The sequence below is a fragment of the Podarcis pityusensis genome (assembly GCF_964106645.2).
Source record: "Podarcis pityusensis genome assembly, chromosome: 2".
Taxonomy (NCBI): domain Eukaryota; kingdom Metazoa; phylum Chordata; class Lepidosauria; order Squamata; family Lacertidae; genus Podarcis; species Podarcis pityusensis.
This window is the reverse complement of record NC_138029.1, coordinates 127303390-127324366: the sequence shown is the minus strand read 5'-3', so window position 1 is coordinate 127324366 and position 20977 is coordinate 127303390. Positions and strand designations below refer to the sequence as shown.

At 45.7% G+C, this 20977-nt stretch overlaps 1 protein-coding gene across 1 annotated transcript; it reads left to right on the top strand.

Annotated features, from left to right (window-relative positions):
* The first annotated feature begins 1822 nt into the window (after positions 1 to 1822).
* Positions 1823 to 18106, top strand: LOC308466009 (uncharacterized protein). The gene is made up of 2 exons (XM_080986549.1): positions 1823 to 1951; positions 15807 to 18106. Exon 2 carries the CDS (start codon positions 15884 to 15886, stop codon positions 17390 to 17392), a length of 1509 nt encoding a protein of 502 aa, XP_080842675.1. The 5' UTR covers positions 1823 to 1951; positions 15807 to 15883; the 3' UTR covers positions 17393 to 18106.
* Positions 18107 to 20977: the final 2871 nt, after the last annotated feature.

The window sequence follows — 20977 nt, the reverse complement described above, 5'->3', positions numbered from 1 at the left end:
CCAAGCATCTGGGTTGGCAAACTAAGGCCTGTGGGCCGGATCAGGCGCAATTGCCTTCTAGATCCTTCTAGATCCGGCCTGCGGACGGTCCGGGAATCGCCACGTGGATTGCCAGCACGCACGTTCTTTCCCTCTCCCTCACACGGCGGCGCTTTTCTCCTCAGGGACGAGCAATCTTGTCCCACACCGGGTGCCATCAACGGGGAGAGTCGGCTCACCCGCCTGCCTGCCTCAGAAGGGTGGCGCTGGGAAGGGGGTGTGACGCTGGCTGCCGGCTGCTGCTGAGTTTTCCTCTTGCTCCTCCTCCCTCTCCCTCTCCCTCAGTCCGCCCTTCCTTCCTTTTCTGTGCCCCTTCTCCGTGCCGCTTCCTCATGCGCTTTCTTCGTCACCCCCTCCCTCCTTCATTCCTCCCATGGCGTTCAGGCGGTTTGTTGCAGCGGCCGCTTGCGGGTTGGGAAGCAGCAGCAGGTGGTGAGTAAAAGCTCCAGCAACGCCCCGGTTCCCCTACCTCTGTCCTGGGCTCCGCCAGGGCTGCTGCTTCTGTCTTCACCAGCCAACGCAGCCTCCTGCCCTGCCCTGGCACCTGGCTGGAGAAGCCCAACTGGGGCTATTGGGACGACAACTGGGACAGGTAAAGCCAAACATCTTCAGGCCTCTTTGCGGGCGGGCCAAAATCGCTCATTTCCCCCCAAAATATAGTCCGGCCCCCAACAAGGTCCGAGGGACAGTGGACTGGCCCCCTGCTGAAAAAGTCTGCTGGCCTCTGATCTAGTAGATCCATTGTTGTAACCATACCAAAAAAGTATTTGGTATTTTGCCTTCTTTTGAGACACTTTCCCTCAGTGTTCTGTCATAGTCCTGTGATCCTACTAAATTCACCCGTAATAATCATATTTCTGTCATAAACCTCATACTTTCCTCCAATAGTTGGAAGAAATCTCATGCGAAGAGGGGCTCTGAATCTGAAAGTCCCAGTCCCAAATCTTAATCCTGCCACCCTAAGATATTATAAGCAAGCCCCACATTCCTCTTTCCACCTGCAATAGGGAGGTTAGAACAACACTTAATACCCGGCAGGGATCCTAAGAGCCAGAATTGCTTAAAATTGCAGGGAGAGAGAGAAAAACTGGATTTGAAATGACCAAACCACAAGATGAGAAGTCTCCCTACTAAATGAGGGAAGGGGGAGGCATGGGGGGGGGGGGCTTTGAAGTCTCCCTGCTGGCAAGGGAATTCCAGAGCAAGGGCGCCTCTGTCTGTCTGGAATCCCTCACTGCCTCATCTCCAGCAGGAAGGGGGGATTTCCAGACTGGGACCCTTCACTGTTAGGGGGAGGTGCTGGGGCCTGGGCAGCTGGATGGATGGACATCAGCCTGCAGAAATGCTCCCCCTTCCTCTCACAGGACTGTTGTGGTGTTGCATGTGAGTGACAAGGCAACACTCAAGAACACCTCTGAATCCAGTGGGTGGTTTTTCAATGGGGGGAGAGGGGCTGGTGTTTGAAGCTGGGCTCGGCTGTTAGGGGGCGTAGCTCAGCAATGCAGCCGTTGCTCTGCATGCAGAAGGACCCCGGTTGAGTGCTTGGCATGCAGAAGGAGGCCCAGAAGGAGATCCTCCCCCTGCCTAAACTTGCCCAGCTTCCCCCCCCCCTCCCTGCCGCCAGTTGGGGGGCGGGGGCCGGGTCCCCATGGAGCCCCCAGAGCAGGAGGCCAGAGGCAGCGCCGCCCCGTCTCCTTCCCCTCCGGACACAGGGAGGGGCTGCTCTGCGGACGTAGCTCTAGGGGCAAGCGCGTCGGAAAAGGAGCCGGAAGTGGCGCCGCGAAACGCGCCGGAAGTGGCCAGACAGGAGGAGGGGCGTCGCTGAAGAGCCCCCCCCCCGTCGCCGCCGCCCTTTCTATTGCAGACAAGGAAAGCGGACTAATCCGGAGCCAGGGAGGCGGAGGACCAAGAGGTAAAGAGGGAGAGAAGGGGGGGAAACAGAGGGGGGGATAAGGGGGGAGGACAAAGAGCCCCCCCCCCAAGAAAGCGCCCTCCCTGGGGCCCGTTGACAGGGGCCCCGACCCAGGGGGGAAGGGGGGACCCAACACCTGCAGGGCTGGCCTTGCAAGATCTCCTGGGCAGCAGCAGCACCGCCAGACTCCCCTTTCTCTTTCCTGGGGGGCCGAGAGATGCTCAGCTGCCCTGCCCCCCCTGGAGGCCTTGGCGGGAAGGGGAATGAGGACCCCAAGCAGGGCTGGGGGTGGGGCTGAGGCCCCCCATTCTCCCTGGGGTCGTGGGGCGCCTGGATGGGGAAAGGGAGAGAGGGAGTCCAGAGAAGGGTTAAAGGAAGGGGGAGGAGCCTCGACAGAGACCCCTCCCCTTCCATCACATCTTATTCCCCAGTCTCCCTGCTGGCAGTCCCAGATTATCTGTATTCACTAGGACTCCTAGCCATACTTTGGATTGTCCTGAATACCACCAATTATAGCCTAGCGCAAACCCAAAAGTCCTGCTAGGATGCATCTTGGCTTCCCTGCTGATGAAACTGAGTGTGTGAGGATTGATAATATTTTCATTTATCCCTTTCAGACCCCTAAGTAGTAGCAGCTGCCAGGACATTGTCCTGTTCGCCTCTGTATAGTGCCATCCTTATTTCAGACATTGTGGTAGATTGCAATCAGGGTGGGTTTGATATAAATCAAATTGATTTCAATCACAATATACGGTAAATCACTAGTCAGTATGATTCTGTTTAAATCAAAAATTTCTGATTTGGTTACACTGTTAGAAATACATAGACAGATAATTATGAAATCATTCTGAGGTTTAATAAGTTAACTGTCTATATTTGGACAACAGTTCTGGTGTAATTTATTGGAAGGAGAAAAATAATCATTTCCTTAATTACAGCTTAAACAATTTATTTAACTAAAACAATAATATTATAGCATGTTGGTTTTTATTTTTATTTTTATAAAAAACAGCCAAGCAGACTGAGTTTTAGCTCACATGAAAAACTCAGAACTTAAGCATTTCACCACCTCCACTACCAGCCACCCCTTTGGATTGGCTTCTGCATTCAGGTGCCTATTCCGTACAGTTAAGTGTTAGTGAAGTTGTTGGAACCCAGTGGGATTGGGAAGAGGTTGCCAGCCCTGAAGAGCCTTCAGCGCTTGCCTCAAGTCTGACTTGCACAATTATTACACAAAGACCCCAAGATGTGTGGAGTATTCTGCTCACAAGGTTGCACTTTCATTTTTACTGCTTCACACTTAGCTACTTTTGCAGATCTCTTCGACTGCAAACCATGTGTTCATTGAACCTCTTCGAACTTAGAATTTTAAGGGGTTGATTCTGTAGAATCGTAGAGTTGGAAGAGACCACAAGGGCCATCGAGTCCAACCCCCTGCCAAGCAGGAAACACCATCAGAGCACTCCTGACATATGGTTGTCAAGCCTCTGCTTAAAGACCTCCAAAGAAGGAGACTCCACCACACTCCTTGGCAGCAAATTCCACTGTCGAACAGCTCTTACTGTCAGGAAGTTCTTCCTAATGTTTAGGTGGAATTTTCTTTCTTGTAGTTTGGATCCATTGCTCCGTGTCCGCTTCTCTGGAGCAGCGGAAAACAACTTTTCTCCCTCCTCTATATGACATCCTTTTATATATTTGAACATGGCTATCGTATCACCCCTTAACCTCCTCTTCTCCAGGCTAAACATGCCCAGCTCCCTTAGCCGTTCCTCATAAGGCATCGTTTCCAGGCCTTTGACCACTTTGGTTGCCCTCCTCTGGACGCGTTCCAGTTTGCCAGTGTCCTTCTTGAACTGTGGTGCCCAGAACTGGACACAGTACTCCAGGTGAGGTCTGACCAGAGCAGAATACAGTGGCACTATTACTTCCCTTGATCTAGATGCTATACTCCTATTGATGCAGCCCAGAATTGCATTGGCTTTTTTAGCTGCCGCGTCACACTGTTGGCTCATGTCAAGTTTGTGGTCAACCAAGACTCCTAGATCCTTTTCACATGTACTGCTCTCAAGCCAAAACCTAGGTCTCCCCCAACAAACGTTTGAGACTAGCTCCCCTAAATCTAAAAGATGGGTTAAACTGTGCGCGCCTCCGGGCGCGTGCCGCTGCCCTGCTAGCTCTGATAAGCTCCTCCCACAGCTAATCACCTGCCTCAACAGAAACCCTGCCCCCTCTGACCTTTGCACAGGGAGAACAGCTAATCAGCCACAAAGAAACACACACACACACAAGAAAACCCTTTTTGCTCCTTCTTCAACTGCTGCCCTGCAAGCTGTGTGTATAAATTTGCAAAGGAACAATGGGATTAAGGTTTCCCCTCAACTCTGTATGTTTATTTTATAACATTTTTCCTGTGAAGAAAAGGCATGTAATCTCTGCAGACACAAATTCACACTTTTGAGAATGGCAAAAACAAGCATCTGTGACAATATCTTCTCATTAGAAAAACTTGCCCAAATAATCTTACAGAATTACCCCACCTCCCGCAGAAGCCGCGCGCTCCTTAAAGGGTGCGCAGCTCCTGTGGGCTTTTGCGGGAGGTGGGGAATACTCCCAGAGCTTGTCAGGGCTGGCGGGGGAAGCCCGGGATGAAGGCTCGCTGCTGCCCTGAGGAGGCTTCGCGGGCTACCCCAGAAGCCAGAACAGCTACAGAGAGCGCTGCGCAGCGCTCCCTCTAGCTGTTTTAGCTTCTACCTTAGTGGCGCAACGCCTCTGCAGGGCACCGGGGAGCTCTGCTCAGCGCTCCCTTTAAATAATATTTTTTTTCTTGAATTCCCCCTCTAGAAACTAGGTGCGCCTTATGATCAGGTGTGCCTTATGGAGCGAAAAATACAGTAGGTAGGAGAAAATAACAGGCCACCCAGAGTATATGGAGAAGCAAAGCGGCTAGTAAGCCTGCAACTTTATTGCAACAGTGTCCCCCCCTCACCACAACCAGGAGGGAGGTGTGAAAGGCCTTATATAGTCTTTTAAAATTGCCCACCCAAGACCACCACCCCCCAAATATACAGAAGGAGACTGTCTACAGCAGGAATAGATCACAGGAGGCGGTCTACAGCAGAAAACCTGTCCTCAAGGATACCTGTTAATGGTCACTAACTGCATTACCTGGGCAGCCTGGCCATTCTTTTGTGATGGTAAATACTTTAGTTCCTGAATCCAGGTCACAGGCTCACCCTGTTCATCCCTCCTTAAGGCAGTATTCGTAAACACAAAGACAATGGGAAGGCTTCCATTTGCCTCCCTTGCTGCAAAGGAATATTTGAGTATATTTCTGAGCACAATTCAAAGTGTTGGTGCTGACCTTTTAAGCCCTAAACGGCCTCAGTCCTGTATACCTGAAGGAGCGTCTCCACCTCCATCGTTCAACTTGGACACTGAAATCCAGCGCTGAGGGCCTTCTGGCGCTTCCCTCCCTGCGAGAAGTGAGGTTACAGGGAACCAGACAGAGGGCCTTCTGGGTAGTGGCGCTTGCCCTGTGGAATGCCCTCCCATCAGATGTCAAGGAAATAAGCAGCTATCTTATTTTTAAAGACATCTAAAGGCAGCCCTGTTTAGGGAGGTTGTTAATATTTAATGCTGTATTGTTTTTAACACTTGATTCCCCAGAGTGGCTGGGGAAACTCAGCCAGATAGCCAGGGTATAAATAATAAATTATTATTATTATTATTATTATTATTATTATTATTATTATGGCATTGGGAGAGTTAAAATGATTTCAGGATGGTTCTCCTGTAATTTTTCAGACATGTGGTTTGTATACTTACTGTGAGGAATGTGTGTGGTTGCTCACGAAGTAAACAGCCAGGACTCCGTCGGCTTTACGAAAGTCGGCTTTCTTAAAGTCAAGAAATTGAGTCCTAGTATGCTTGGCTGCTCCTTTCCGCTGTATAGTAAACTTCAGAAGAGCATGATCACTCGCGCCTAATGATCCTTCCACTTCTACCCCACTAACCAGTTACAGATAGGTAGCCGTGTTGGTCTGCCATAGTCAAAATAAAAACGAAAGCTCATACCAAGAACTAACTCAGTTGGTCTTTAAGGTGCTACTGGAAGGAATTTTTTTATTCCCACTAACCAGGTCATCAATATTGGTTAGGACCAGATCTAAAATGGCTGTTTCTCTTGTACATACGCTTCAGGTTACAGACTCCGCTAACCCAGGATGAGAACAGAAATTGTGGTCCAGCGGCGCAGCAGCAGCAGGAGGCCCCATTATGTTAAGAACACTTTCTTAACCACCGGAACAAATTGAATACTTAACCCGAGGTACCACTGTACTGCAGTTTCAGTTACAGTGGTGCCCCGCAAGACGAATGCCTCGCAGGACGGAAAACTCGCTAGACGAAAGAATTTTCCGTTTTGGAGGTGCTTCGCAAAACGAATTTCCTATGAGCTTGCTTCGCAAGACGACAATGTCTTGCGAGTTCCTGCTGGTTTTTTTTCTCCTCCCCCCCCCTTTTTCTAAGCCGCTAAGCCGCTTATCAGCTGATCCGATCAGCAGATAAGCCACTAATAGCACTAATCCACTAATCCTTCAATGGGCTTGCTTCGCAAGACGAAAAAACCGCTAGATGAAGAGAATCACAGAACGGATTCTTTTCGTCTTGCGAGGCACCACTGTATTGTTATTTTTATTTATTTATTTAATCTATTAGTTGCTTTCTCTTGCCCAGGGCAGCCCAAAGTGACTTACAACCTGTTGTTGTTGTTGTTGTTATGTTCCACGGTGACACTCCAAGGCCTTCTTTGTCGTGTTTCCTGTATTTTGGGGGGAAGAGAGAAGGCTGTTCTCGGGTCCTGCTCCCCCACTAGGGAAACTGAGGCAGCCCCCTCAGGCAGGAGATGCAGGGAGGGGCAAGGAGGGGACGGAGCTGAGTCCCAGTTGGCCAGCCCTGATTTAACCCTCTATCCTCTCATCCAGTGGAAGGTGGTGTTCCATTGCCAGTGTCCTAGACACAATGCAGCCGCCGCGGGAAGTCAGTGGTGCAAGATGATTTGGGAATGTGTGCAGTTGGTTGGACTGTATCAGGAAGATGTTGGAGATCACGGAGGAAGGAGGAAACGAAATACAGATATTCAGCGTTTTCAGGGGAGGGGGAAGAAGGGGAAAGTTTGTCCCACCAGATAAGACTCCCATCCTCCCTGGCCATGGGCCATCCTTGCTTGGGCAGGTGGTACTTTGAGTCCAACCACATCTGGAGGGCCAGAGGTGCCTCCTCTCAGCACAGACGGTTCCTCTAGGGCTCAGTGTTACTTGGGAGTTGGTGGAACTGGATCTTAAGGGTTCTTGAGACATTTCTGAGGGATTGTGATTGGTATCCAGACCCTAACAATATAAAGCCAAGGTGTCCCCACTGAGCAGTATATCAAGCCTGCTGCCCCCCGGGGAAGACCTTCTGAAGGAAATGGTTTGTCTCCAAAGTTGCTTCCTTCCTTTCTCCGCTGCTGCTGCCCACACTAAAGGAATGTCTGGATGAAATCCCAGGGATTTTCTGGCTCCTATGTCCAGTTGATATTCTAGAAAAAAGTGTGGCTAAGATTCTGAGTCACAATCGTGGCTGAGAAATACAGCCAGGGAATATGAAACTGTTTTGAAAATTGGTTTCTTCTTTACACATCATTGTTGTTATTATTATTATTATTGTTATTATTATTATTATTATGTTACATTCAGGTGGACACACCACTGGTTTCATCTTCTTTCTATTCTTTTCCACACTCAGTGTTATTCACCTTTAATACTCATCTTTTTCAGTGTCACACATATTTTTATCTTGTGATCTTCATATGAAGAGAGGTATAACAATTTAATAAATGAATCCCAGTTGGAGCAGAGCTACAATATCTAGAAGCCCTTGGCCACCCAGGGCAAAGGAGGAAGAACAGTGAGAGAGGCCTGGACAGGGAATCTCCGCTAAGAAAAGCCAGTGTCAGGAGGCAGGTGCGAGACCTGGCGGCATATAATTATTTTATATTTATTACTTTTCCAACAATTTAAACACTACAAAAACAATACAATACAAAAACACTACATAACATTGACACATTAAACTAGCAAAACAAAACAAAAACAATCAAACAAATCAAACAATTTCATTATCCCATCTTTCATTCACTTATTTCCCCGACCTCCTCACTCCTCCTTTTTTGTATTCCACTTCTGTTAATTGTTTCAGCAATTCCTTTCCATCTTCTTCTGTTTTCTATCCTATAATTATCTTAACACATTCTAACCTTATTTTTTTCCCTTTAATACTCTATTTATTTATACTTAATTCCTTATAACATTTCTACTAAAGCCATATAACTTCATTCCAACATTTTTCTAACATTCATTAATTTTACAGTATTTCTGTAAATAGTCTTTAAACTTTTTCCATGGTGGGCATGTCCACCAAAGGTGAAAGAATATACCTTCAGTCTCATTACATTTCCAACATTTATTGTCGGGCAAATGATAAATTTTTGCAAGCTTGACTGGTGTCATGTACCACCTATAAATCATTTTCATTAAATTTTCTCTTAGGGCATTAAATGCCGTGAATTTCATACCTGTGGTCCATAACTGTTCCCAGTCACCCATCATTATGTTATGTCCAACATCTTGTGCCCATTTAATCATAGCTGATTTCACCGTTTCATCCTGAGTGTTCCATTTCAACAGCAAGTTATACATTCTTGACAAATTCTTAATTTTTGGATCTAACAATTCTGTTTCCAATTTTGATTTTTCCACCTGGAAACCAACTTTTTTGTCCAAATTGTATGCCTCCATTATTTGATAATAATGGAGCCAATCTCGCACTTTATTTTTCAATTTTTCAAAGCTCTGCAATTTTATTCTGTCTCCATCTTGTTCCAGAAGTTCCCAATATTTCGGCCATTTGGCCTCCATATTGAGTTTTTTCTGTGCCTTCGCTTCCATTGGTGACATCTTGGGGTTTTCTTTTCTAGCAAATCTTTATATCTTGTCCAAACATTAAACAATGCTTTTCTAACAATATGATTTTTAATCGCTTTATGTACTTTTACCTTATCGTACCACAAATATGCATGCCAACCAAATGCATTATTGAAACCTAGATCCAACACGTCAGTGTTTTCAAGAAGCAGCCATTCTCTCAGCCAGCAAAAAGCAGCTGATTCATAATAAAGTTTAAGGTCTGGCAGGGCAAATCCACCTCTTTCTTTAGCATCAGTTAATATCTTAAATTTTATTCGAGGCTTCTTGCCCTGCCAAACAAATCTGGAAATATCTTTCTGCCACTTCTTGAAACAATCCATCTTATCCAAAATTTGTAATGTTTGAAACAAAAACAACATCCCTGGCAGCACATTCATTTTTATCACAGCAATTCGGCCTAACAATGATAACTTCAAATTTGTCCATATTTCTAAATCCTTTTTCACTTCAATCCAACATTTTTCATAATTATCCTTAAATAAATTCACATTTTTGGCAGTCATGTTAACCCCTAAATATTTCACTTTCTTAACCAGTGTTAGTCCTGTCTCCTCCTGAAACTTCTCTCTCTCATTCACAGTTAAGTTTTTCTCTAAAAGCTTGGTTTTTGTCTTATTCAGCTTAAAACCTGCTACCTGTCCAAATTCTTGAATCAGTTCCAACACCCTTTTAGTACTAGATTCTGGCTCCTGTAAGGTCAATACTAAATCATCAGCAAATGCTTTCAGTTTGTACTGTTTAGCTCCCACTTGTATACCTTTAACCTCTTGGACCTTTCTTATCATGTTTAACAAAACCTCAAGGACCGATATAAAGAGCAATGGAGAAATTGGGCAGCCTTGCCGTGTCCCTTTCTCAATCTTAAACTCTTCTGTCACTACATTGTTCACAATTAATTTTGCCTTTTGTTCTGAATAAATTGCACCTATACCATTTTCAAACCCTTGACCTTGTTGGTTTCTGCTTTCCTTCACTGTGCAGCGAAAGGGCTTGTCACGAGACAGGTGTTTACATTCCACAGTCTGTACTGTTGGAGTTTCTCACGGGAAAGGGAGACTGGATGTGACGTACACTGGTTTCCTGTTTTTCACTGTACTTTGCAGTTTCACTGTGTGATTCTCTCCGAGCTGTCGAGGAGAGAGGATGCATTTTCTGCTCCGGCAGAGGCAAGATGTCTTTCTGTAATATACCAGCTTTGAACTGTAAATAAAGCAATATAGAGTATGCAGCACGTACTCCTCATCCTTCCGCTGGGCACGAGACTCTGCTTTAAATCAACACGTGGTTATGGGCTCCAGAGGTCGAATCGGAGTGCCGGCAAAGGATCGGAATGCAGAGGGACAGGTCGGATCGGAATCTGCTCTGCGCGTAAAAGTGATTGATGAGGTATGTGCTACTGCTCCGGGCAGCCTGCCAGCTTCTAGTTAATGGCTTTATGGCTGGACTTTGATCTTTTAAAGCCGTTTTGCCGGGAATAGGCAAAAGGCTCCCAGGCACAAGTTACTATGCTGGGGAAATCGAAAGTAACTTTTAAGTGCGCTTTTGGAATAAGGCAGCTGCAGCAGTGACGCAGCAAGATTTAAAGCAGCATATATGACGCTGAAGGCTAATGCCAGAGTCATGATGGCCCTTCAGGATGCTTGTGGGATTCCTAAGCTCAACAAGAAAAATTACGCGGACTGGGTTCTGTATGCAGAGGCAATTCTGCGGAAAGAGGGTTTGTTTGAGGTGATTACAGAAACCCCCCCAGTTCCAGTTACAGATGCATGGGAAGCTAAGGATTCCAAAGCAAGGGGAACTCTTACATTGATAGTATCCCCAGAAGAGCTCTGTCTATTGCGTGATAAGACCTCAACCAGAGAAATTTGGGACGCTTTGAGAGAAGCTCACTTAAGGACAGAAGCAGGGTCCACTATGTTTTACTTTAACAAGCTGCATAATATGGCTCTTGCTGAAGGTGGAGATGTGCGTTTACATCTGATGGAGATGCAAAATCTGAGACATGAGCTGCAACAGAGAGGACTCAACTTTCCAGAGGCTGTGTATTCTTTCATGATACTACAATCTTTGGGTTCAGGTTGGGAGTCTGTTGCAACCCAGATTGCTGTGCAACCAACCGCTCAGCTAACAGTGGACTATGTAACTGCCGTGATTTTAAATGAAGCAGATCGCCGGGGTGCTAGCTGCATGGGCAAGGGGGAGTCTTCACAGACGTCATCCCATAGTGCAGTGGAACCACCAGATGGCGCCAAAGCTTTGAAGGCAGTGAAATGCTACTCGTGTGGACGTCTAGGCCATATGAAGAGGGAATGCAGATATCCCAGGGCCAAGACAGAACAGCGCAGCGAAAGCTCATCGCGCCGAAAAGGCCGAGGCAAAGGCAAAGGTCCGGTGTCTAGGACAACGCAGCACAAGGCTATGGTTTCACGCTTCACTCCAAAGGTTGCAGAGGTCCAGAAGACGTCTAGATCTTTCTTCGTTGTTGATTCAGCGGCAACCCACCACATGTGCAATGATAAGAGACTGTTTGTGTCTTTTACACCGCAGGAAGGTGCGATTCACCAGGCGGATGACCACACTATTCCCAGTAAAGGCTACGGAACTGTTGTTCTTCACAGTTTGGACTTATCGATACAGAATGTGCTTTACGTGCCAGACGCCAAACATAATCTGCTCAGCGTTGGACAGCTGAATGAGCGGAACATTGACGTGTCATTCAAGAACAAGAAGTGCATCATCACAAAGAAAAATGATTATGTATTGCATGCTGAATATGTTGATCGTTTGTTTGTTTTGTATTATGATGATGTTGTGCAAGATGACACTTGTTGCATTGCAGGTTCTAACAAAAGTTTGCATGCAGAATGTATTCATGATTTTCACCGAAAATTTGGTCATTTGCATTTTGAGGCAGTATCTAAAATGCCTGCCTTGGTTGAAGGTATGACTATTAAACCCTGCAGGTACCACATGAAGTGCAAAGCATGCGCAGCAAACAAGGTGAAAATGGCTGCGAAAGGTAAGGTGTCTAGTAGGCAAGCTACAGAACCATACCAGGTTGTTCATGCTGATTTAGTTGGACCACTAGCGCCCTCTTTGGGTGGAAATAGGTACTTCATGGTTCTCATTGATGCATTTTCCAGGTATATTTATGTGTATAATCTCAAGCACAAATCAGAGGCTTTTCCTAGGTTCAAGGAATTCTGTGCTTGGTTGGAAAATGTGCATGGTAAGAAGATAAAGACTCTTTTCAGTGATCGCGGGGGGGAATTCACTTCTCAGCAGTTTGAAGCTTTTCTGACTGAGAAAGGAATTCAACACGATTTGTCTAGTCCTCGCTCGCCATGGCAGAATGGACTTGCGGAACGGGCAAATCAGACATTGCTTCAAGGGTTAAAAACCTTGCTGCATGATGCCAATCTTCCAGAGAGTTATTGGGCCGAATCTCTCTCGTGTTTTGTTTACAGTTACAATCGCAGGTTATCTTCAGCGATTGGTTGTACCCCCTATGAGAAGATGTTTGGCAAGAAGCCATACATCAAACACATGAAGATTTTTGGTTCTGACATGTGGGTTCGCTCACCACAAAACTCCAAGTTAGACAAGCGTGGATTGCATGGTATCTTTCTAGGTTATCAGAAAGGGTCTTACAGAATAATGATGACTGACTCTAAGACAATTAAGCTCACGAGAAGTGTTGAGTACAATGCAAAGTGGGGGGGGAATGTGGGAATTTTCCAATGTTATCCTGATGACGGTGATGAGACTGAGGATAGTCAAAAGCAACCACAACAACCCACTGATGAAGGTTCTGAGTCTGAATCTGAAACTGAATCGGGTGATTCAGAGGATTTCAAGAGTGCGAAAGCCTCTATGCGACCCTCTGAAAGCTCTGATCAAGAATTGGAGGAACCATTGTTCACAGTAGGTCGTTTTTCTCCTAAGAAGGAAGAGGAGAGTGTTGAAGACTTAAGGCTAATTCGTAGGTCACAGAGAGCCACAAAAGGCAGACCTCCAAAGAGATTTGCTGATGAGTTTGCTACGATAGCAGTAACAGCTGTTAAAAGCTCCAAGAAGGTATTTGAACCTTCAAGTTTCCAAGACATCCAGGGTTTGGATTCAAAGGAAGCTGAGCCATGGTTAAATGCCATGAAGGCTGAGCTTGATTCCTTAGAAAGGAACAAAACATGGGAGCTAGTTCCAGTAGTTCCAGGAATGAAACTGCTTGGAAGCAAATGGGTCTTCAAAGCGAAGACAGATCAAAATGGCAAGATAGTCAGACACAAAGCCAGATTGGTAGCCAGAGGTTTTGCACAGGTACCAGGTGAAGACTATCACGAGACCTACTCACCGACAGTGAGATATGAAAGCATTAGGCTTATGCTCAAGCTAGCTGCAGAGGAAAATCTACACATTAGTCACCATGATATTAATACAGCTTTTCTGTACGGATCTCTAGATGAATCACTTTATATGCTTCCACCTGATGGCGTACAGGTAAAACAGGGATTTGTTTGTGCTCTGAAGAAATCCCTTTATGGTCTCAAACAAAGTGCACGGTGTTGGCACACAAAACTCACTGAAGTATTGTTTTCTCTAGGTTTTCAGCAAGGGAAAGCTGATCCATGTGTATTTGTCAAAGAGGAGGGGCAAAAGAAACTGTACTGTTTGTTTTATGTTGATGATTTATTATTCTTTTGGAAAGATGTCGCAATGTACAATAATGCCCTAGCTCAACTGAAAGAGCACTTTGACATGAAAGATCTTGGTGAGGTAAACAACTACCTATCTCTGGAAATAGAGAGAGATCAAGATGGTAACATTCTAGTACACCAGTCACGGAAAATTGCTGATGTGTTAAGCAAACTAAATCTGATGGATGCTAACCCTGTAGACACACCAATGACAACAGGTTATCAGGTAGATGACACTGAAGAAGCATTTTCTGACACTACACTGTACAGAAGTGTGCTAGGCAAGCTAAACTTCATTGCCAGATGTTCAAGACCAGACATTGCTGTTAGCTGTAATTTGCTAAGCAGACAAGTCAACAATCCTAGTGTCAAGGATTGGAAAGCTCTGAAACGCATAGCGCGGTATTTGAAAGGCACTATGCATTACAGACTGAGATTTAACAATCAGAAGTCTGGTGGTCTTGAGATATTTGCAGATGCAAGTTTTGGAAGTGACACTACAGACAGGAAAAGTACGTCTGGAGTTTGCTACATGTACAATCAGGGTTTGTTTGATTGGTCATGCAAGAAGCAAACAACAGTTAGCTTAAGTACTTGTGAAGCTGAACTGAATGCACTGTCTTATTCACTTAAGGATTGTGAATGGTTAGTACAATTGTGCAAAGATATGAAAATTCCTGTCAAATGTCCAATCCAGGTTTACCAGGACAACAAAGCATGTTTGGCTTTGCTGAAGTCTGAAGGTTTTAAGCAAAGCATGAAGCACTTGCAATTAAAGTTGCAGCATGCTAGGGAATGTATTCAGAAGGGACTCGTAACGGTGTCCTATATGCCAGGTAATGAAATTCCTGCTGATGTATTGTCCAAGATTGTATCGAGGGATCAACACTGTACCTATGTGCAGAAGTTGGGTTTGTACTGATATTGTACGAACACGCTGCCCAGTGATGTTCACAGAAAGGGGGAGGATGTTGGTTTCTGCTTTCCTTCACTGTGCAGCGAAAGGGCTTGTCACGAGACAGGTGTTTACATTCCACAGTCTGTACTGTTGGAGTTTCTCACGGGAAAGGGAGACTGGATGTGACGTACACTGGTTTCCTGTTTTTCACTGTACTTTGCAGTTTCACTGTGTGATTCTCTCCGAGCTGTCGAGGAGAGAGGATGCATTTTCTGCTCCGGCAGAGGCAAGATGTCTTTCTGTAATATACCAGCTTTGAACTGTAAATAAAGCAATATAGAGTATGCAGCACGTACTCCTCATCCTTCCGCTGGGCACGAGACTCTGCTTTAAATCAACAGACCTACCCCCATCCCCTGTAAATTCTTCTTCATAAAACTCCAAGAAATATTGTCAAAGCTACAATATCTAGAAGCCCTTGGCTACCCAGGGCAAAGGAGGAAGAACAGTGAGAGAGGCCTGGACAGGGAATCTCCGCTAAGATAGGCCAGTGTCAGGAGGCGGATGCGAGACCTGGCAGCATATAATTATTATAAATCATAATTGGGGTTGGTGTCTCAATCTGGCCTTCCCAGCAGTCAGGCTCCAGCTGCTTTCCTTCTGCATCTCCAGCTCTCCATTCAAGAATGCAAGGCTGAGAGATGGAGGTCCAACCCCAAGAACATTCTCCAACTGAGCACTCCTTCAACCGACCACAAGCACCAAGCCTTGTCACTAGACTTACATATGGGTCTCCCAAAATGGTCAGTATGGACCTCCTGAGGCCAAAGGGAATGTGCAGGTGATGAATAAAGATCTAGAGGTCGAAGGGGATGAAATGTGGCCCAAGGGGGGGCGGAGGATAGTACTGCAGAGGATGAAGAACTTCATGATGATCTTTGGACCCTGATGAATATTGGCCAGGTTCATGGAACATAGAGCAGCTCCCTTTCCTGTGAGAAACCACTTTTTATAAAATGTAAACCCCACAGTTCAACCGTATTCTAAGATAATGCTGCTTCATTAATGCTTAATTAAGGGTTAGGAAAGACTGATGGTGCATTACCATTATTTAACATTATTTCATCTGTCTTTCCTAAAAATTTGGAACATATGGAGGACAGGAAAGAATGTACGAGACGTCAAAATAAGAGCAGGTGCTAATTGATGTGTGTAATATTCCTTTGTTCTCTTCCTAGGTTTCCTTTCCCCCCGCTCCTCCCTGTTGAAAGAAGACAATGGAGAAGGCAGTCAAAATTCTGGAGGGCCATGTCCAATGGGAATAACAAAGAAACCATATAAATTCATGGAATGTGAAAAGAGAGAGGAGAAACAATTTGAAAGTATGGAGTGTGGGACGAGTTTCGCTGACAGTGGAACACTTGGAAAACATCAACAGACTCACACAGGAGAGAAACCATTTAAATGCATGGAGTGTGGAAAAAGCTTTGGTTGGAGTTCAAACCTTCGTATACATAAACACACGCACACGGGGGAGAAACCATATAAATGTAAGGAGTGTGGAAAGAGCTTCAGTCAGATTGGACATCTTAAAAACCATCAACGAACCCACACAGGGGAAAAACCATATAAATGTATGGAGTGTGGAAAGAGCTTCACCGATAGTGGAACATTTAGAAAACATCAACGGACTCACACAGGAGAGAAACCATTTGAATGTATGGAATGTGGAAAGAGCTTTATTGATGGTACAGCACTTGGAATCCATCAACGGATTCACACAGGGGAGAAACCATTTAAATGTTTGGAGTGTGGAAAGAGTTTCAGTACGAATAGAAGACTGAATATTCATCATAAAACTCACACTGGGGAAAACCCATTTAAATGTATGCTGTGTGATAAGAGCTTCACTGAGAGTAGAAAACTTAGAATCCATCATCGAACTCACACAGGGGAAAAACCATATAAATGTATGGATTGTGGAAAGAGATTCAGACACAGTGAAACACTGAGAAAACATCAATGGACTCACACAGGGGAAAAACCATATAAATGTATGGATTGTGGAAAGAGCTTCACCGATAGTGGAACATTTAGAAAACATCAACGGACTCACACAGGGGAGAAACCATTTAAATGCATGGAATGTGGAAAGAGCTTTATTGATGGTACAGCACTTAGTATCCATCATCAAACTCACACAGGGGAAAAACCATTTGAATGTATGGAGTGTGGAAAGAGCTTCACTTGTAGTGGAACACTTAGAATCCATCAACGGACTCACACAGGGGAGAAACCATTTGAATGTAAGGAGTGTGGAAAGGGCTTCACTTCTAGTGGATCAGTAAGAAGACATCAATGGACTCACTCAGGGGAAAAACCATTTAAATGTATGGAATGTGGAAAGAGTTTTATTGAGAGGAGAGAGCTGAGAACCCATTATCAAACTCACACTGGGGAGAAACCATTTAAATGCACCGAGTGCGGAAAGAGCTTCAGTCGCAGTGGAACACTTAGAGAACATAAATGGACTCACACAGGGGAGAAACCATTTAAATGTAAGGAGTGTGGAAAGGGCTTCACCAATGTTGGAAATGTTAGAAGACATCAACGGACTCACACAGGGGAGAAACCATTTAAATGCATGGAATGTGGAAAGAGCTTTATTGATGGTACAGCACTTAGTATCCATCATCAAACTCACACAGGGGAGAAACCATTTAAATGTAAGGAGTGTGGAAAGGGCTTCATCAATGTTAGAAATGCTAGAAGACATCAACGGACTCACACAGGGGAGAAACCATTTAAATGTATGGAGAGTTGAAAGAGTTTCTTTCAGAGTGGAACCCTAATTTCACACACAGGAAACTTAGACGACATCAACAGACTCACTCGGAGACAAGCAAATAAATGTATGGAGTGTGGAAAGAGCGTCAATAGAAGTGGAAACCTTAGCAAACATCAGCGAACTCAAAAAGGGAAAACCACTTACATATATGGAGCGTACATAGAGGTTCAGTCCTGATGTTCTTAGAAACCATCAATGGACTCGCAAGGAGGAAAAGCTTTAAGAGTTGAAACCCTACAATCCACAAACTGAAAAATCTTAAATGGTTTGAATGGAAGGAGTGTGATGCTGGGATGGATGCTGGGATGTTTTTGCCTCTACGCATGGGTCTGGGAATGTTCTGATCAGTTCACATTGAGTTCAGTACCCTGACCTGTTCTTGACGCATTTTTGACCACATCTACGGAACGCGATTGTTATGTTCTTTCATGTCATGCAAAATCAATCATTAGTAATAGTTTAAGTCTTGATACTCAATCACTAGTTAATAGTTTAATAAGGAGGTTTCACGCCTGTCCAATTTTGTGTTCCCTTTCCCACTCTTTAATCTATTGATGATTAATACCTATATTCAACCCTTGCATTGTATTCATGTTAACCAATCAGCAACAAGCACATATGTGGAAATGCTGTAATATTCAATAAAAGGGACTCTCCGAGACATGCTCAAGAGATGCCTCCCGTATGACAGCTTGCCATTCGTCTGTCGCTTATTTCAACCCAACAGTGTGGGAAGTGTTTCAATTGCTTTATATATAGATAATTTTATTAATACAGTGGTACCTCGGGTTACATACGCTTCAGGTTACAGACTCTGCTAACCCAGAAATAGTGCTTCAGGTTAAGAACTTTGCTTCAGGATGAGAACAGAAACCGTGCTCCAGCGGCGGAGCAGCAGCAGGAGGCCCCATTAGCTAAAGTGGTGCTTCAGGTTAAGAACGGACCTCCGGAACGAATTAAGTACTTAACCTGAGGCACCACTGTATATAATTTTATTTACAAATTGCGTTCAAAAATGGAAGCATTCACCTCTGGGTTCTTGGCGTTTGAAAGCCCCAAACGTTCAACTTCTGAAGCATTCTACAACCGAGATTCCACTGAGAATCCAGCAATAGTGTGTTGTCCAACGATATCCATTCTTTTAACCAACACGAAGAGGCTGCCTCGTAGTAGAAAATCTAGCAGAAAATCATCTATTTTGAGTTTTGATCTGATATAGTTCTTGGCTGGATCTCTACAGTCTTTAATCCTGTAGGCAGTTCCTTCAATATCCAGATCATGTTTCTTCTTCCCGCAGAATCCTTTGAATCAGAAGAACATGTTTACTCTTGTTCTAATGGGGGTCTGAATCTCCAAGCATCTGGGTTGGCAAACTAAGGCCTGTGGGCCAGATCAGGCGCAATTGCCTTCTGGATCCGGCCTGCGGACGGTCCAGGAATCGCCGCATGGATTGCCAGAATGCATGTTCTTTCCCTCTCCCTCACCCGGCGGCGCTCTTTTCCTCAGGGACGAACAATCTTGTCCCACACCGGGTGCCATCAACGGGGGGAGTCGGCTCACCCGCCTGCCTGCCTCAGAAGGGTGGCGCTGGGAAGGGGGGGTGACGCTGGCTGCCGGCTGCTGCTGAGTTTTCCTCTTGCTCCTCCTCCCTCTCCCTCAGTCCGCCCTTCCTTTTCTGTGCCCCTTCTCCGTGCCGCTTCCTCACATGCTTTCTTCGTCACCCTCTCCCTCCTTCATTCCTTCCATGGCGTTTCTCCCTCCTCTATGTGACATCCTTTTATATATTTGAACATGGCTACCATTATCCCACAGGACCCATGGATCCCCACTTTGGGGGAACAGAGGAGAGAGACTGAACAGGCCACCCGCCTCCTCTAAAATGCCTCACCAGAGCAAAGCACCTGCTCTTCCTGAGACTGGAGTGAGTGATGGGGGGAAGAGGGAGGAAATGTGCAGATACCCCTCCAAATCCAGTGTGCATGAATGCATGTCTTCTGCCAGGGGGAACAACCTGCAGGGAAGGGGTGTGTTTCAGGACATGCAAGGTCAGAGTGCAACCCAGTCATAAGTTGGCTGTGTTGCCTGGATCATGCCTTAACCTCCTCAAGGAAGGATTCATTCTTTTCTGGTATCTTGATCTGGTGTTTTCCCTCCTCTCCCTATCTTGCCCTTATTTTTGTGCCTCATTAAAATAAACTAATGCGAGATGAAGGAGTTGTTCAGCTGTTTCTCTCCCCTTTGCAAGTATCTCCAGAAGGTAAATGACACCACCGAGTGGGGTTTGGGAGAAGCGTCCTTCCTGGCGCCAAGCCTTGAAGAGGAACATCGCAGAGGTCAACAGACAAGGCCCAGCCTGCTGTGCAATCTTATATCTTCCGGCTGCCGAGATCTCTTTGGATCTGCTGGTCGCCCAGTGGAAGACAAGTGGGATCCTTTTTGCAGATAATCTTTCCCCAGAGGACATCCTGCTGGCGTGAGGCACTCGGGGCTCGTCCACACTTGGCTCCCCCACTTCTCCCCTCTTTACAGCTGAATCAGAGCAAACAGCAGTCAGGTTCTCCACACATTGCCCTTTGTTGCCATTCAGCAGGGAAGGAGTTTTGCCAGGGGAACCGGAGGGGCAAACAACCAACTGCTGTGGCCTTTGCCTCCTGGGCGGGGGGCAAGCGGCAGCGTGGAGAGGATGTGCAGCCACAACGGCTGTGTCCTACCCTGTGGCCCTATAAGAACTTCACGTTCTTATGGCCCACCTTGTTCAGCCTCCAGTTCTCTCCCTGGCTGGCCAGGTGCCCCCAGAAAGAAGCCGGAAAGCAGGATCCGAGCTCAAGAGCGAGGGGCTATATGAATAGACCAGGAGATGATGGGAGACCTAGTCAGCTGAACATGAGCACCAGAACCCGGGTTCGCGTCTCCGCTCCTCCACATGCAGCTGCTGGGTGACCTTGGGCCAGTCACACTTCTTTGAAGTCTCTCAGCCCCACTCACCTCACAGAGTGTTTGTTGTGGGGCAGGAAGGGAAAGGAGAATGTTAGCCGCTTTGAGACTCCTGAAGGGGAGTGAAAGGCGGGGTATCAAATCCAAACTCCTCTTCTTCTCTTCTTCTTCTGTCCTGTCCCTGGGTTTCCAGCAACTGATATTCAGACGCGTTGCCACCTCCAACTGGCTATTAGCCATCAATAGCAGTCTCCTCCAGGAATTAGAACTCTTGTGTTTTAAGATCTCATACATTCTCCCATATCCTCTCTCTGTCATAGAATCATAGAACTGAGGAGTTGCAAGGGATCCTAGGGCAGTGGTGTACTAAGGCCAGGTGGCACTTGGTGCAATTTTTTTTTTTTTTTTGGGTCAACCCCCCCCCCATTGAAATTATTAAAAGAAGGAAAAATAAGATACAGTTGCAAGCCTGTATTTCTGGTTTATTATTTACTTAACATTTCGAGCGTAAGGACTTAAAACCTCTTCCCCCTAACTTTGTTCTCTGCAAATTTTGAAATCAAATCATCAAAACCAATTCCTTTCACTTTCATCTGAAAGAAAAAAACCCTCCCCCTTCCTTAAGCC

Coding starts and splice junctions, on each gene's coding strand:
- LOC308466009 (XM_080986549.1), top strand. CDS start 15,884: ATGGGAATAACAAAGAAACCATATAAATTCATGGAATGTGAAAAGAGA.